Source organism: Branchiostoma floridae, unplaced genomic scaffold (genome assembly GCF_000003815.2).
Source record: "Branchiostoma floridae strain S238N-H82 unplaced genomic scaffold, Bfl_VNyyK Sc7u5tJ_1550, whole genome shotgun sequence".
NCBI classification, from domain to species: Eukaryota; Metazoa; Chordata; class Leptocardii; order Amphioxiformes; family Branchiostomatidae; genus Branchiostoma; species Branchiostoma floridae.
Genome location: NW_023365750.1, coordinates 183,662 through 199,530, shown reverse-complemented (window position 1 = coordinate 199,530; position 15,869 = coordinate 183,662). Strand labels below are relative to the sequence as shown.

The following is a 15,869-nucleotide window of genomic DNA, read 5'->3' as shown; positions in this document are numbered from 1 at the left end:
AGTGGGGTCCGTTTGGACCCCAGGCGTACATTTTGAAGTGCCATTTGAACATTTTTGATCTGAAGAAAAAATCCTTCCCTGACTTTGTCAATCAATATGTCTTATACATTCTCCTAAGTTTTCGCAAAGATTGGTATAGTTATGTGGAAATTGTAAAGAAAGTTTGTGTTCAGTCCCTCTGGGACCCCAGCAAAAATGTGCAGTTTTTAAAACAAACTTTGGAGGCTAACTCCTTAACCACTTATAGTATGACTACTAAACTTTAAGACGATAATAAAAATGTAACCCTTATTCCTCACAAAAATTTCTGTGTCATCAACTTGTACTGTGACGACATTATGACGTCATTTACCTAATCAGGGCGGCCATCTTGGATTTTGACCAATGACGTCATGAAATTAGCATAAATTAAAAATTTTAAGTCATGAAAATTACATTGAATTTCATAGAATTTAATTGTTGTCAGAAAACAGGTGTAGTTTACCAAGAAAACCTTGTTTAAATTGAAATTGTCAATTTTTGGCAAAAATATGCCTGTTAGATTATGGTTGCCATGGCAACCCCCAAATATCATAAACTTACTTTATTAACCAAAAACTTTTGCAAACAATATTTTTTGATAAATTACCAAGTTTCGTAGCTTTAGATCTAGCCGTTCATGAGTTATGCGACATAAATGTTGCTGAGGGCCTCAGCATTCCCCTATCTGGTCGGAATAGGTTTAGTGCAAAACGTGGTCCTTCTGAACTTTTGCATAAATTATGATAATGAGTTGGAATTAGCAACACATTAACATCTCAAAATCTTCCTCTTACATTGAAGAAGCAATGTATATACAATGGTCGCTGATAAGAAATGGTACTGAGATTTTATTAACAAAACATTTTGGGGTCCGTTTGGACCCCACTCGGTCATTTTAGTCGCAAAAAAAGGTCGGGTGCTTGAGGGTTAACCCAATAAAAACTGACGAACTAACAATGTGCCTATCCGATCGTCAAGCCTGATCTCTGAACATTGTCAAGCAAAACCAAAGGAGAAAACTGAACACACTTGCACTATGTAATCATGATTCCCTGACACACTAAACGTAAAAATTTAGTAAGGTATTATGTAACCTACCTACCTACCTAGTCCCTTGACCTCCATGTCGTTGGGGGGGCAAGGTATTATGTAAACAAGTGTATATTACATTGATGGCACTTACTGGTCCGCTGTATAGAAGATGTTGGCTGACACTGGATGTCGAATTGATGGAAGCAACTTTGACATCCGCTGCTGTGTACTCAAAGTCATAGCGCAGAGGTAGATCCGGATCGCTGAATCCTAGTAAGCAATGTATCATTATCTATCTGAAATTCTGGAGCAAAGTGTTGGTGGCAATCTTATGATACATGGAATTGCAAAGGCATCCAGAGGTGACTTGAAATTGATAATCATGAATTGATAACTTGAAATTAATAATGCTGTAATCACACGTTAATTTTTTCCCATCTAAAGCCATTAAAACATGAATTACAGATGGGCCTGTTACAACGACTTAGGCTAAAATATTTTCAAGAAATACCTTGACACGCTATCTCAAAAAATCCAGCCGGGTTACCCAGCGAGTGGACTGTACAGATCCCTACAGTCGGTGGTTCAGTAACTATGAAGGAATACTCGGCAGAACCAGACTCCCATGTGTTACTGTCCGTCACTGTGGAAGTCACAATGTACTGGCCTTGCTGCTTGAGATAAAGGATGATTTGATTATATGCTAGTAAACATAGAATTTGTGAGTATCTGGGACATCAGTATGCATCTAAAATGACGCCAAGTAGTTAAAGTTATAGACGGGTGGTCCGTTATTGTAGAGACATGACAATGTATTGAATAATTAGAACATTGTAAACAAGTTGGGACCGGTGAGGTGAGGTGAGAAACAAGTTGGCCTTATTTACTATAAGAAAACAAAAGCACAACGAAGACAATTTGTCTGGTGTAGCTGCCAAATAATGAAATCCATATGTTTCGATTCTGTGTTGGAATTCACATTTTTTCTAGTCGCATTGTATTCATAGAAAGTAACATACCGGATCAAAAACCTCTGCCCTGAACGTCACGTAGTCTTGACTTCTGTCATTCAGTATGTTTGTCCTCCAGTCTTCGTCTGTCCAAGTCGTAGCCACTCCCCGTGTCTGCACCAATGTCCAGTTGTACCTGTAGTTGTTGGGATCTCCTCGACAGTTGCTGCACAGCGCGGACAGCCTCAACCTTTCTCCGGAGTTGATTTTGGGGCCGCAGGTTCCATAACTAGTATCACAACTAAAAACACATTTACACCAAAAAAAAATTAGCAAATCAGGCAAAATTATTACAAGGAAAGAAATCTCCGGGTGGACTACACAGTCATTTAAAGAGGCTGTTACAAAGCCACTTAAAATAATTGCCTATTGCAAACCAGGTAATACTTGTAATTGCATACAAAACGATTACTTGCAACCAATAAGGCATTTCAGCTAGAAATACAATCATGGTAACAATTGAACAATATTCAGGCTTACATGACAGATGGCAGTGGGATGGTCGAATTAACCACCTCTATGACCTGACTCGCAAAAGCACTGGTCCTGTTGGGTGCAGACACCTTCACAGTAAACATGAGCTCGGAGTTAAGTGAATCCCGGTTTGTATTTACTGTAAGAAGACCATCGACTCCTCCATTCAATGCAAGGCAAACTCCATCTGAAAACATATGCAGCTGTATAGTAAAATGAAATTAATGAGTCAAAACAAAATCTGCCAATACTCTTTTAAAACATAGCAGAATTCATTCTATTGAAGACATTGAAGTTGGCAAGCAGTCGTAATTTCTTGAAAGCGTTGGACATGGGTGTCTATACACAGTGTGACTAAGTTGTCCACAAATTTAGCAGCAAAGTGATGTAACGGCGGGGTTGTTCGGTCCAGAACGCAGAGTTTCTGGGTTTGAATACGCTGATGTGTTACGTATCTTGTGTGTCTCTGGTAGAAATGGGCACCATGCTTTAGTTAGGGCCGTCCCTCAGAGAGGACGTTGAATGGAGGCCCTGTGTTTGTCTCAGTTTGATTTCAGCCACACCCCGCTTATCAAAAGGAGAGGGACCTTTCCTGATGTGAGTGGATTTTTTGCAAACATCTCCAGCTGCAGGTTGATTTCTTGAAAAGGCGATAGTTACCTGTTATGTCAATCAATTGTGGTATATCTCAATAATAATGTTATTACTTACTGATAGGATCACAAGACCAGCGATAGTCCAGGTCCGCGCTCCTTGATATGATGCCGTCAGGATCCGATGACAGCGTGGCCGCATCTATGGTAAATTCACCAACTCCAACCTGCCTTCTTGCCCCTCCCAAAATACCAGCAACGAGAGGGGAGGGCGTGATGCTCACCGATGTGTTATGACTTATAACCGATACTACAACTCCTGTATTAGTCTCAGTCACAGTCACAGTTAGTCTAAACAGGTAAAGACCATAATGGAGTGTTCTGGGAGGAACCACAAGGTCTGCTTTTGTGAAAACAACATCGGCAGGGACTTGCCACCTTTTCCCACTTGGTGGAACACATTCCCACTTGTACTGTACACGTTTCTCAATGCAATTTACACTTACGTTGAGTCGACCGTTCAGTGTAAAAGCTCTACTGCGGGCGATTGGCGTTCCTCCACCCAAAATGTGTACATCAGGTGAGCAATATGTGCATCCGTGTCCTTCCGGTATATTAAGGCAGGTAGATCCTTGAGGACAAACGTCAGTGTTCCCTGTGCACTCATCAAGATCTGAAATGTAGGCTGCAGTTATAAGATCAATATCGTTGGTCAATCTTATATTGATGAGTCAAAGAATACGCTCATGTTTCATCTATTATTTTTCAGAAAAATCGTTAAAAAATCGATATGATAACGATTAATAGAAGTGTTCCTTTGTTAAAAGTCACATATTGATGGTTGTGATCTACACCGTAAACAGAATATGTTTAATAGATCAGAGTAAATGGTTCCTAGATTAAAACATTTCATAGGGTACATGGAGGTTTATACATTTGATAACTAGAAGCAGTACCTGTCACTGTTATTATATTTCAGCCATACATAGTATGGTGAAATATATTGTATTCGTAATGTTTCTTCTTTCTTCTTCTTCTTCTTCTTTCTCCTGTCAAATCTTCAAAGTGATTCATCTCCGCCGTTCCTGGACCGAATGACCTGAAATTTGGCACAGGGGTAGAATAGGCCAATACCTTGATGCTTTTTTCTCAGTTTTTTTCATATCTGCCTCTAAAATGATTTTATTGAGATTTTTTGGTCAATTTTAGACCAAAACTGTATATTTTGGCCCCTGTACCCTGGTATTACAAACAAATGAGCTGAAATTTGACAGAGATGTGCCTTGATAATGCCCCCATATAAATTCGATAACACTTTTGGTGTACAGTGCAACAAAATGCTTTTTTTTGCGATTTTATGACCAATTTTTGACCAAAAAAGGACACTTTTGGCCCCTGTACCCTGGTATTACAACCAAATGAGCTGAAATTTGACAGAGATGTGCCTTGATAATGCCCCCATATAAATTCAATAACATTTTTGGTGTACAGTACAACAAAATGCTTATTTTTGCGATTTTTGACCAATTTTTGACCAAAAAAGGACACTTTTGGCTCCTGTACCTTGGTATTGCAACCGAATGAGCTGAAATTTGACACAGATGTGCCTTGATAATCCCTTCATATAAATTCAATAACACTTTTGGTGTACATTGCAACAAAATCCTTTTTTTTTGCGATTTTTGGCCAATTTTTGACCAAAAAAGGACACTTTTGGCTCCTGTACCCTGGTATTACAATTACATGACCTGAAATTTGGTATAGATAGGCATTAGATAATTGGTAACAAGATTCAAGTAAAATTTTTGACATAAACAACTTTAAAATGATTAATTTTGGCACTTTTCTGAGGGGAAATTTGTTTTCTTTTGGCCTCCTGACGAGACCTTCCGTGACCCCGCACAGAGCCACACCTGTGCGCGTCAGCCGGAGAGTTAATTGAATCAAAGACCTAGCCAATCAGCGAAGAGGAGGCCAAAGGCTAATTAATATTCATTAGCGGGGCCTCATGACCCCGTATATAGCAGTGTTCCCGCCAGGGGGAGCGAAGCCCGCCTAAGGCTCTCGCATTTTAGACTATTCAGAAGGCTTTATATTGTATCAGTTCTTAGGGGCATATCTATGATAATCGCAGCAGTCACTTAACTTCTCTTCAGGAGTTTAGCGTAACACTATTTCAGGTCAAACCGTCAAAGGCAACTAAAAACAAACTTTAACGTTACTGAGTTCAACAGCTTATAACTTGTTATCCGAAGTTGAAACGCTAGCGATGGTATTTTCGCTGCGCTGTTAGCTCCGTGCGACTGTTGTTGACGGTCTTATAACGGTATATTTTGCACCCCTGTACCCTGGTATGAGTAACATTTGGTATAGATAGGCATAAGATAGTTGGTAAAATGATCCAAGTGAAATTTTTGGCATAAAGTACTGTAAAAGGCTTAATTACAGCACTTTTTTGGGGGGAAATTGGTTTTCTTTCGTTCTCCATGCCATGACCTTTCGGACGTTCACCCCACAGAGCCGACATCTGCACCTGCGTCTAGCCGGCAGGAAGAGTTAATTCAATTAATGGTTCAGCCAATCAGCGAAGAGGAAAGCGAAGGCTAATTAATATTCATAAGCGGGACCACACAATACTTTAACTTGAAGACTCAGGCCGTACAGACTTCTCGCCAGGATTTTTTCAAAGCGTCGGACAGGGGTCCGGGGGCCGCCGAATGTCCCTGGCGGGGTCCAGGGGCAGGGCCACTGTGGGGGGGACCCAGGTGGGTGAAGCCCCCCCGGAAGCTCTTGCATTTTAGACTATTGAGAAGGCTTCTTTTATCAGTTTTTTAGGGCCATATCTACGATAATCGTAGCAGTCACTTATTTCTCTTCAGCAGTTTGACTTTAAAATATTTCGGGTCAAAGCTTCAAAGACAACTAAAACCTCATAAACAACAAACTTTACTTAGCTCAACAGTATACAAAAATATTGTACGGGTTGCCATCCTTAGTTGAAGCGCTTATTTATAGCGCTAGTATCTTTGCTGCGCCGTTAGCCGCCGTGCGACTTTTGTTGACGGTCTGATATCCCTACGTCGCCGCCTCGCTGATATTCCCACGGACATGTTTCAAGAAAAATACCCAGCAAAAAACGCTGTTCTGCGTCAAATTCTATTCTATAAAACATGTGGGACTCAGTGTTACAGTCTAAATATTTTGTAGAAGCACCGCTGTAGGAAAGAAGGTCCAAGCAATGTAAAACATCACGTAGCATGAAGTTCGCTGTCAACTGGCACACGGCACATGACTGTTTGAAACTCTAAGTCTAATCAACAGCCGTGTTTGATTGATAGCCGGCGGTAGCATGAAGTTCGCTGTCAACTGGCACACAGCACATGACTGTTTGAAACTCTAAGTCTAATCAACAGCCGTGTTTGATTGATAGCCGGCGGTCCTTTGATGAAGTCGGCGAAAGGTGCGTTAGTTAGAAAATCTGCGTTTAGTTTTGATACGTAATTATAAGTTAGACAGTGGCGAGAATGATTATTTTCTCATCAATATTTCTCTTCAGAATTATTTGAACTTAATTGTACATCTAAACAATTGGCTTACCTGTGCAATGTTTATATGATTAATGATAAGTGTACTGAAATCATGTGTAACGTATGGCTCCTAGTCAATAGATCAGCATTTTCTCTATAGTGACCACCTGTCTATAGTGGCCACATTTCCTAGTGCTGTTGTTGTTTAACATGAACTTTGAACATTTAAATTGTAAGTAACTTTAAACTGCCAGAGTTTCAGCCCAATAAAACACTCTCAGCGCCAGGGTATGAACAGACTGACCAGACAGACGAAAATAAATCCTCGAACAAGGTCCAATCGTATCTTCCGGGTCTGGCAGGAAGTTGTTAAACTAAAATAAAAATAGGCTCGATGGCTGATTGCATACAAAGTAAAACAGTTTAACAGTTTTACAGCTTGAAGAAAACAAACGCTCCTACAGTACCTGCACCTGCTTGATAATTATTAAATCGTATGCCCTACTTGAATAAAAAAAGTTCACTGCAATAATAAATGTACCCACATCACAAGGAGCTTATACTTTTTTAAACTTACACCTAGTTATCGTACTGAAAATTGTTAATGACATTACATGAAGTCATTCAACAATTTTAAGTCATGATGAAAATTTTCTGAATGGCATGGAAGGTGTGATTATTGTCATTTTCTGAAAAATAGAAGCAAGCTCTGTTTTTACCTGGAATCAATTCACAATACCAGTCCACTTTGGGGGATAATGTACTGTTAAGATAAGAGGATGTTCCATTTTTGCGCAGGGGTGATTTGGAACAGTCCAATGTTGGGTGGGAAGGGGTATGGCTGAAATATGCTGTATTTGCTCTTAAGCAAATGTCGGCCTTTCTAGTTGTACTAAAAGACGCCTGTTGACAGGCAGTTGGTATGTCTATCTGTCTGGCATCTTTCAAGTATTGAGCAATATCGCTTTTATAGTAATTTTGGCTGTTTTAAAATTCGATCGACATTACTAATAGTATATTATCAACTTCGAATCTTGTTTTTTTAGAGTCACCTTTACGTGTGCATGTTGGAACAGGGTTACTCCATGATCCGTCTGCTTGGCACATCGTGTCAGCAGCGCCGTTCAGAATGTATCCCGTGTTACAGGTAAACACGACCATGTTTAGGTACGAGTATGGTCTAGGAGGACTCAGTGCTCCGTTGGCTGGATGCGTCAAATCCGGACATTGTCCAGCTGAAATTTACCAAAACAAGTGCTTTTAAAAAAGCTGGTATTTTGCCAAGGTTTGCGTGTGTGAATGTTTTTTTTTTCCCTAGTTATCAGAATGTCATATGAATAGAACAGAGTAACTAAACCTGATATGGGCACACGGAGAGATTCACAAATATACAAATGACTTTATGTCCAGAAATATGAAAATGAATATGTTTAGTGAAAATTTTTGTCATACAGTATGCATATATTTTCGAGAAAATCAGTTTGTTCTTGTGTAATTCTGTGATATAGATGTTGTATGGGCATTTTATGGAAAGTTAGAACGACATATAAGCAGAGTATCGCACGTCTCACGGTTCGTTCATTCAAATATCCCAACATCGAAAAAATGCAGAAGTAGAACAGGTGCAAAGGTGAGTTTTAATGTTCTATACAAAAGTATTGTTAATTAATATTTCAATGGATGTAAAAATTAGTATTTTAATGGATGTAAAAAAATATTGAAGCAATGCCAGTAGAGAAATGTTTGGCATGGATTGAACATTCCAACGGCGACTACTCTGGCCACAAGGCATTTTGCCGCTAAGGCGGCAAAATGCAAAAAAACTTTAAATATGGAAACATACTTCTGTACTAAAGATGCACAAAATAATGCCTTTTGAGTTAAAATTACTTTTTATCAATGTATTTTAAAGATGGAGAGGTCATGCAATTTCCTCCTGATACTCTCTTTATCAGATTCACTACATACTACAAGTTGATCAACATCGCTTCAGATATCAACTAGCATGTCGTCTTACGTGTGCATGTGGGAGTAGGGTTGCTCCATGATCCGTCTGCTTGGCACGTCGTAGTTTGGGCGCCGTTCCGTATGTATCCGACATTACAGGTGAACGTAACCGTGACAGGGAAGTTGTGCGGGGCGAGAGGACTCAGCACTCCGTTAGTTGGGGCCGTCAACGGTTGACATGGTCTGGCTGTAAAAATAAAATATACTTGATTATGATCCTTGAAAATAGGCTCTTGATACTTATGATGTATGGAACAAACAACATGCATTGATATTTTTCAATCTTGAAACAGAAACATAATGCATATTATTTTTCTTCCAATTAAGTTATTCTTAACAAGAAAGGTAACGTTTAGGTAGGCATACGTTCCAGGAAAATACAACACCTACGTATAGTTTTAAGTACGCATGCGTTCCGTTTTAACATATTTTCTAATTTCTTTCATACGCATTTGTACGCATATGCTTACCTCATACGTACGCGTCTGAATAGTTGGTACGCAGTAATACGTCAGTACGTCTGTGGCGGTCTGGTAGATTTGAACGTGAAAAAACTATCATTTGTACTCAGTTACGTAGCTCAAACGTTATGATAGGCAGTGCACCTCTCCCACGTCGGTCCAGTGAGGCGTGATCATGAGTAAGGTTTGTGTTAACGCCCCATACGCAGTGATACGCTCTGAGAGATCTTAAAATAGCGTACGTGCTGCAAAGAAACAACGCACGGCACAGACATATTAAACGATTAGTACCGTTCATTCTGCGATGGGTAGCGCGTTGTACTTATTGGTAAGGTCTGAAAAAGGGACATAAAGTGCAAATATAGCATAATAGACGAATACCCAAGGTGCACTCTACAATTTTGGTATGCATATTACGGCTATTTCACATTTTGGGCAGCCCATGAGGACAAATGTTTGAAGATCACGTTTTGGAATCCGCAGTATTAATAGAAACAGCCGGACGCAGTTGCTGTTTAAAGAAATACTAACAAAATAAGCTTGGAATACACTTGGCATTAGTCGGAAATTCGATAGGCATTCAATGCGTACAGGCTGCTGACCCCCCCAACGAGCAAGTACGGGTGACGCGTGTCGAGTGAGTAAGGAAACCGTGCGTAAGCAGCACGTGTAAGTAAGGCCTGCATACGATAACATCAATCACACACATAGATCGTACGTTGTAAGCACGTACTTGCGCAACGAACGATACACGCCGCCGCTCAGGGCCTTAGTACAAATTGCACAACCGTGCGAGTGACTTGTGTTGTCTCACCCCTTCCCTGCTCTTGCCAGTTCTTCCTCACGTTTACTGGAATACGTGGCTTACTTGGCTTTCCGAGGAAACGCGCGTACGGACAACAAAAAAAAAACGTACGGCGGGCGTCGACATAGGCTTTAGTTGAGGTCGTCAACGTAGGTCATTGTGTCACAGAAATAGTCAATAACCCGTTCCTGGCACCTTTGTCTCTATACCGTAGGTATACAGAACTACTCATTTTAAATCTACGCCTGCTTAACATTTTTGATGATAGAAATTCAAACAATTTAACTATCTGGTGAGTTTCTAAAGCTACAGTTAGCTGGATATTGCTAGCATGAATAGAAACTTACAAGTCGTCTGGCGTGTGCAAGTTGGAACAGGGTCGCTCCATGTTCCGTCAGCTTGGCACGTCACAGGAGAGGCTCCTGTCAATTGGTATCCCGGGTTACAGGTGAACGTGATCGTGTTCCTGTAGGAGTTCGCTCCGGTAGAGGGTATCCGCGCTCCGTTAGTTGGGGCCGTCAATTCGGAACATCTGACTGAAATTGTTAGTAAACTATATGCTGTAACCTGCTAGAGATCTGCATACTTATGTTACATGGTGAAACATTGATTATAAATCACCTGCCCTGTACCTGTAGAAAAATAGAAAATAGAACGCCCAAATTGCTCTTTAAAAGTTATATTACTTTTGTTGGCTCAATCTAAATATCTATTTTTAGGGGTAGAAATTACTTAGCATTGCACATATCGATGAGTCAAAAGTTGTCTTACGTCTGCATGTTCCAACACTGTTGCTCCATGTTCCGTCATCTTGGCACGTCACAGGAGAGATTCCGTCCAGGTCGTATCCAGAGTTGCAGGTGACAGTAACCTGGTTTAGGTAGGAGTACGGCCCTAGAGGACTCAGCACTCCATTAGTTGGGGCCGTCAACGCCGAACATTGCCTTGCTGAAATAATTAATAACCTTTTGATCTTTGCCTTTTAAAATTGTTTGAAATACAGGAAGGTCACGCAATGTTAAGAATTTGAGGAGGGAGGCAAATTTCACTGCGGACCAAACATCTTAGAACGGTTATGAGAATTGGCCCACCTTTTTGAAAATTACACTACACTGAAATCCCCCCCCCCTCACATACAATCTTTACAAATTTCGCAACATTAGAAACTAGTAGTCCTTTTTTTTGGTATTGTATTTGTTATTTCACTTTTCTATTTGATACGTTTTACACCACGTCTATTTGTAGGGTTCTGCGCACCGTTTCGCGGCTGGTGCAACAACGACATCTGACAGACCGCAAAATAATAACAGCAAGTTTTATGGATCATGACGAACCTGTGCAGGTGAAACCGTTCCCGACGAATCCGACGTTACACATACACGTGTAGGTTCCCACCAATAGTCGGCAGGTGGCGTCGGCGTGACACTGTGGATCACAAGGTCTACTCGCTGCGAACAAAGGTCAACTGTTTTACGTATGGATCTATGATTCTTCATTCTTACAGAATTTGACTTTTCCACATTTGATGTGCGATTTGTTTTGCATTGTGATGTAATGTTTACAAAGACGCAAGGTATATGGTGTACATGTTACCTTTACATATTGTTGACAGTGATAAAATAAGAAATGTAATTAGTATGTTTGCAAAAATCGGTCTTTAAACAAAACCTACTTACACATATTTTTGTTTTAAACATGACAATCAAATATATTCTCCTCAACTGATTAGATAACACGGTGACGTATGTTTTATAATTCTTTAGAAATGACAGGTATAGACGTGGGCCGTAGGAAATAGGATATACGTATTACTCACCGTTACAAATGTTCTCCCTTATAGATCTAGGGTGCTCGTCATCCACAAGGAAATCATAGTCCTCCAGCCTGAACACCCTGTCTGGAGTACCAGCAATAGTCTCTAGAGTAGCTTGACTAATGTCACTTTCCTGGCCAACTGCCACAACAAACACAGTGATGCCCATCTGACGTACCAGCTGTGCCGGACGAATGACCTCATCCTCGGACTCATCGTCGGTTAGTACGATCAAAAAGTCGAAAGTATCATTTCGCCGACCGTTTACTTCAAGAAATGAATCATTGCGCACGTGATCGAGACCGAGTCCAGTGAAGGTATGACCTCTGTCGTAAGGAAGGTTACGTATTTCGGTTAAGAGCTCAACTCTGGTGTAGTTTTCATTCAGCTTCACTCGTGTGACCTGCTCGTCTGCGTTGCTGTACGTTACAACACCCACCCTTGTGTCATTTTCTCCGAGTGTAAAATAGTTGACTACGGTCTGGATGAAGCTTTTTGCATCCTCGAAACCGCTCGTCCTGAAACTCTCCGAGCTGTCCAGGAGGAAGACCAGGTCTACTGGATAGGGACATGTCACGGCTGAAGAAAATAAGAAATGATTGATGTCACTGATGCCTTGACAACAATAAGATCACTTCTAATATACAATATATATGCTCTTCTGTTGCAACAGAAGCACACTTTTCATCACTCACATCGGGATATAGAAGCGTTACGAGACGGCCCATCATAATTATAATGATATTTATATCGAAAGAACTAAGGATGGTCTAAAACATTTTTCAACCGCTCTAGATCAACGTAATCATGAATATCGATGTTATTAAAGGTCAATTTGCCTTTAATTTAGGCTCGTGTAGCAGGTTCATGGTGTACAAAAAATTCTATGGTTACGACTTTTAATTTTTAATTTATCAAAGCATATCTATGCATTTGCATTTGATGCCCCACTTGATTATTAGATAAAATGAAACATTGAGGAACTCACCTAATGGAGGTGGAATCTGGCAGAAAACTGTAATAATGCAAATACATTTATCTGATTAATCTTCAATAAAGAAGACATGGTGATAGTACTATCTATCATTCTTTACACAAATATTAAAAAGTACATATAGAAGGCTTAAGAAGCAAAGGTTCACAAGAAATGTACATAACATTCATAAATGTCTCATAAATACCCAGAAGACGTGGAAAGCCTTTGTTAGAAGGGAAGTTAAAAGGCCTTGGGAAATGTTAAAAAGGAAACAGATAGTCCTAGTGCAGACATTATAGGTGCATAGTACACAGTGACTGACTGGACAAAAGACTTAAGATTACGCATTAGAGTTTGGATAAATAATGTAACACCAGTTCCCAACAGCTACAGGTTTTCAAACAACTTACCGTAAAGTTATATACAGTTAAAGACAAGGTGGGATTTAGAACAGTAGACTAAAAGTCAGTAAACACATTTGAACTTACCCAGGCTGAAATTAGCCACCATGAGTGTGCCAACTATCCTCGGGGCAAACTTCATTGTGTAGTCGTGCAAGAGAACACCATAACTAAGATTGCCTTCTTAAAAGAATATGCCCACAACTTTAAAGATGTCCTGGAAATGTAGTCTTTGTCTCCAGACTCACAATCACGCAAGGACGATGTCTTTTTCAGGGAACGTGAACAGACAAACCCACATTTTGACGCGCGCCGTTTCCTTGTGGGACCTTTATACACCTGGCTGAATTATGTGCTAAATTCAAAGGCTGTAGGTCACATAACTTTGTTTTGCGTCGGCAGACGCCCCGGGCATCTTCAGTGTCACCACACCATATATTTGAATTGTTTGTGTATATTTATGTTATGTTTTCTAACTAATTTTGACGTTACGAATTGACGCCCTGACGCCAGCAATAGTAATGTCAAAATGGGATGGACCTCTATTTAATACGCATGCGTCTGTTGGGGAAGAATAAAACTTGAATTTTACAGGACTTCCGTCAACATCACTCGGAGACAAAGTTCAAAGGTGAACGCAGTTTGTTTACAGTGAACATTTATTCAAAACTATTTCTGTACAATGATAAAATTCCTGTTCAAGTGTTTTAAAATAATTTTCTCTGTTTTACTGTTCCGATAAAAGTGACATGTGAAGCTTGTATGTCTGTGTGCAGGGGGACGTAAGTTGCGTTGGATCAGATGTACATATGAATTACACACACACGCGCGTACGTAAGCAGAAATACTCACACAAACACACACACACACACATACACAAACACACACAAATGAAAGAATGATAGAACAGTTTTTCTATTTTTCTATTTCTATTTTCTTTATACATGTCCATAGTTGAGCGAAGTAGCAAACTTAGACACTGAGTGTGTTTGCTTTCACCTCCCACCATTGCTTTTGTATGCTGCAACCATCATCAACATTCCATCACTATTTTCAATTGTTGGTCCCGTTCCCATTTGGGTCAAATGTGTAGAGCTGTCATCCATTGTACATCTTTAACTTGGCCTCATTGGAATATCCCTCAGGCGCCGTGACACATTGTTCATCAAATGGGAGTAGAGGTCATCATATGGTACGTGAGTCATTTTGTTTCCAGTTCAAGACACAACAACAATACAGCATCGTTTTCTACACGAGACCGTACACAGTCTTCGGTATTTATCTTAATGCAACTCGCAACAGGTTGTTTTGACGTTATGTGTATGATATGTAAGGTTTTAATCCAAAATTTTGATCCGTCTCACATGACAGCTCATAATACCTATAGGTCAACATTCAACTATTTCTGTATATTGGTGTCCGCAGACGGCAGAGCTATTGCAGAGCTGACATCGAATCTTTTACGCTTTGTGTGTTTAAAATCACAGCGACGTCTGCTTGTTAGAATTTGTTGTTCGCATGAATCAGTACGTGAAATCTTATTGGACACGCAGCCCTTTTTTATGAAAAAAAGCCCCACCGCTGGATAAATCACGTGACTAGGTTAAACAGGATATTCAAAATAGTGGAGTCGAGCTGCGGCGACGGGAAAATATGGCGTGACGCGCCGAAATTGGTGCAATACCGAATGTACCTAAAACTTTCACAAAACGATTGAGATACGTATGAGGTGCGTGTTGTGTGTACAACTCCGTAAGAAAAAGTGTAACTACTATGGACTTGATATGCACGTTTAATGACACCAATTATGTGCCCTTACATATATATGCAAGCAGACGTAAAAAGTAATACACAAATTGATTGACCACGACTAAACTGCATTCATCGAGTAGTCTTTTTTTTTACAATTATATGTATCGCTATCTATCGTCACATGCATGTTAGCTATGTTTCTACCATGTACTTGTAATTAAATTGCAAATAAACATTCAATATAAAAAAAAAGTTTATTTGACAGAATGTGCGCCTGACTAAAAACATTATTGACTACATAGAAACCCAAAACATTTCGCCCTGTATTCTATACATGCCAAGCAAATCATGTAAAAATACATTTATTTATCAGTAATATCAATTAAGGCTGGATGTCTAAATCCTTCCCTCCTAATAAAGGTAGATAACTGTTAGGGATGTCTTGTATCTGCACTTCAGTTTATATTAACAGTAGAGCTTATGGCAGTGTATATTAGGAATGCTCATGATATGTACAGCTGGAATGAAAGTTTAGAGCAATTCTAATGAAACTGTTAAAGTTTAAAGCTCACAAGTAGCGAATAAAGACTCCATCTTATTTGTCTCTGATGTTGAATCCATGGAAAATGCCTTTACATATATTTAAGATTTCTATAGTGATCCAAGCGTAACTTTTAATATTTAAAAATGTGAACGTTTATTGATTGGACCTTGTGTTGATAAACAAGACCTCCCGTATATCTTGGCAAAAGACTCCAATAAAATCATTAGACATATATTTGTATAATTCTTCCTAACACCATGATCATATGAACTTTTAAACTGGGCGAGAAAAATAGGAGTTTGAAAAATACACTACAAGTCTGGAGATGTGGAAACTAACAATCTTTGAAAACACACTGTCACTAGAAAGGCCGACATTTGCTTGAGAGCAAATACAGCATATTTCAGCCATCTCCTTCCCCAAGCAACAATGGACTATTCCAAAATCACCCAT

The 15,869-nt window shown here is 39.7% G+C and overlaps 1 protein-coding gene across 1 annotated transcript; it reads right to left on the bottom strand.

The window, feature by feature from the left end:
- Nucleotides 1-9,419: 9,419 nt before the first annotated feature.
- LOC118408066 (cartilage matrix protein-like) lies at nt 9,420-13,262 on the bottom strand. The gene is made up of 6 exons (XM_035808684.1): nt 13,208-13,262; nt 12,732-12,758; nt 11,747-12,322; nt 11,265-11,378; nt 10,702-10,878; nt 9,420-9,460 (listed from the first exon to the last, which is right to left on the bottom strand). The coding sequence occupies exons 1-6, from the start codon at nt 13,260-13,262 to the stop codon at nt 9,420-9,422; spliced, it is 990 nt and encodes a 329-aa protein (XP_035664577.1).
- Between the last annotated feature and the right edge of the window lie 2,607 nt (nt 13,263-15,869).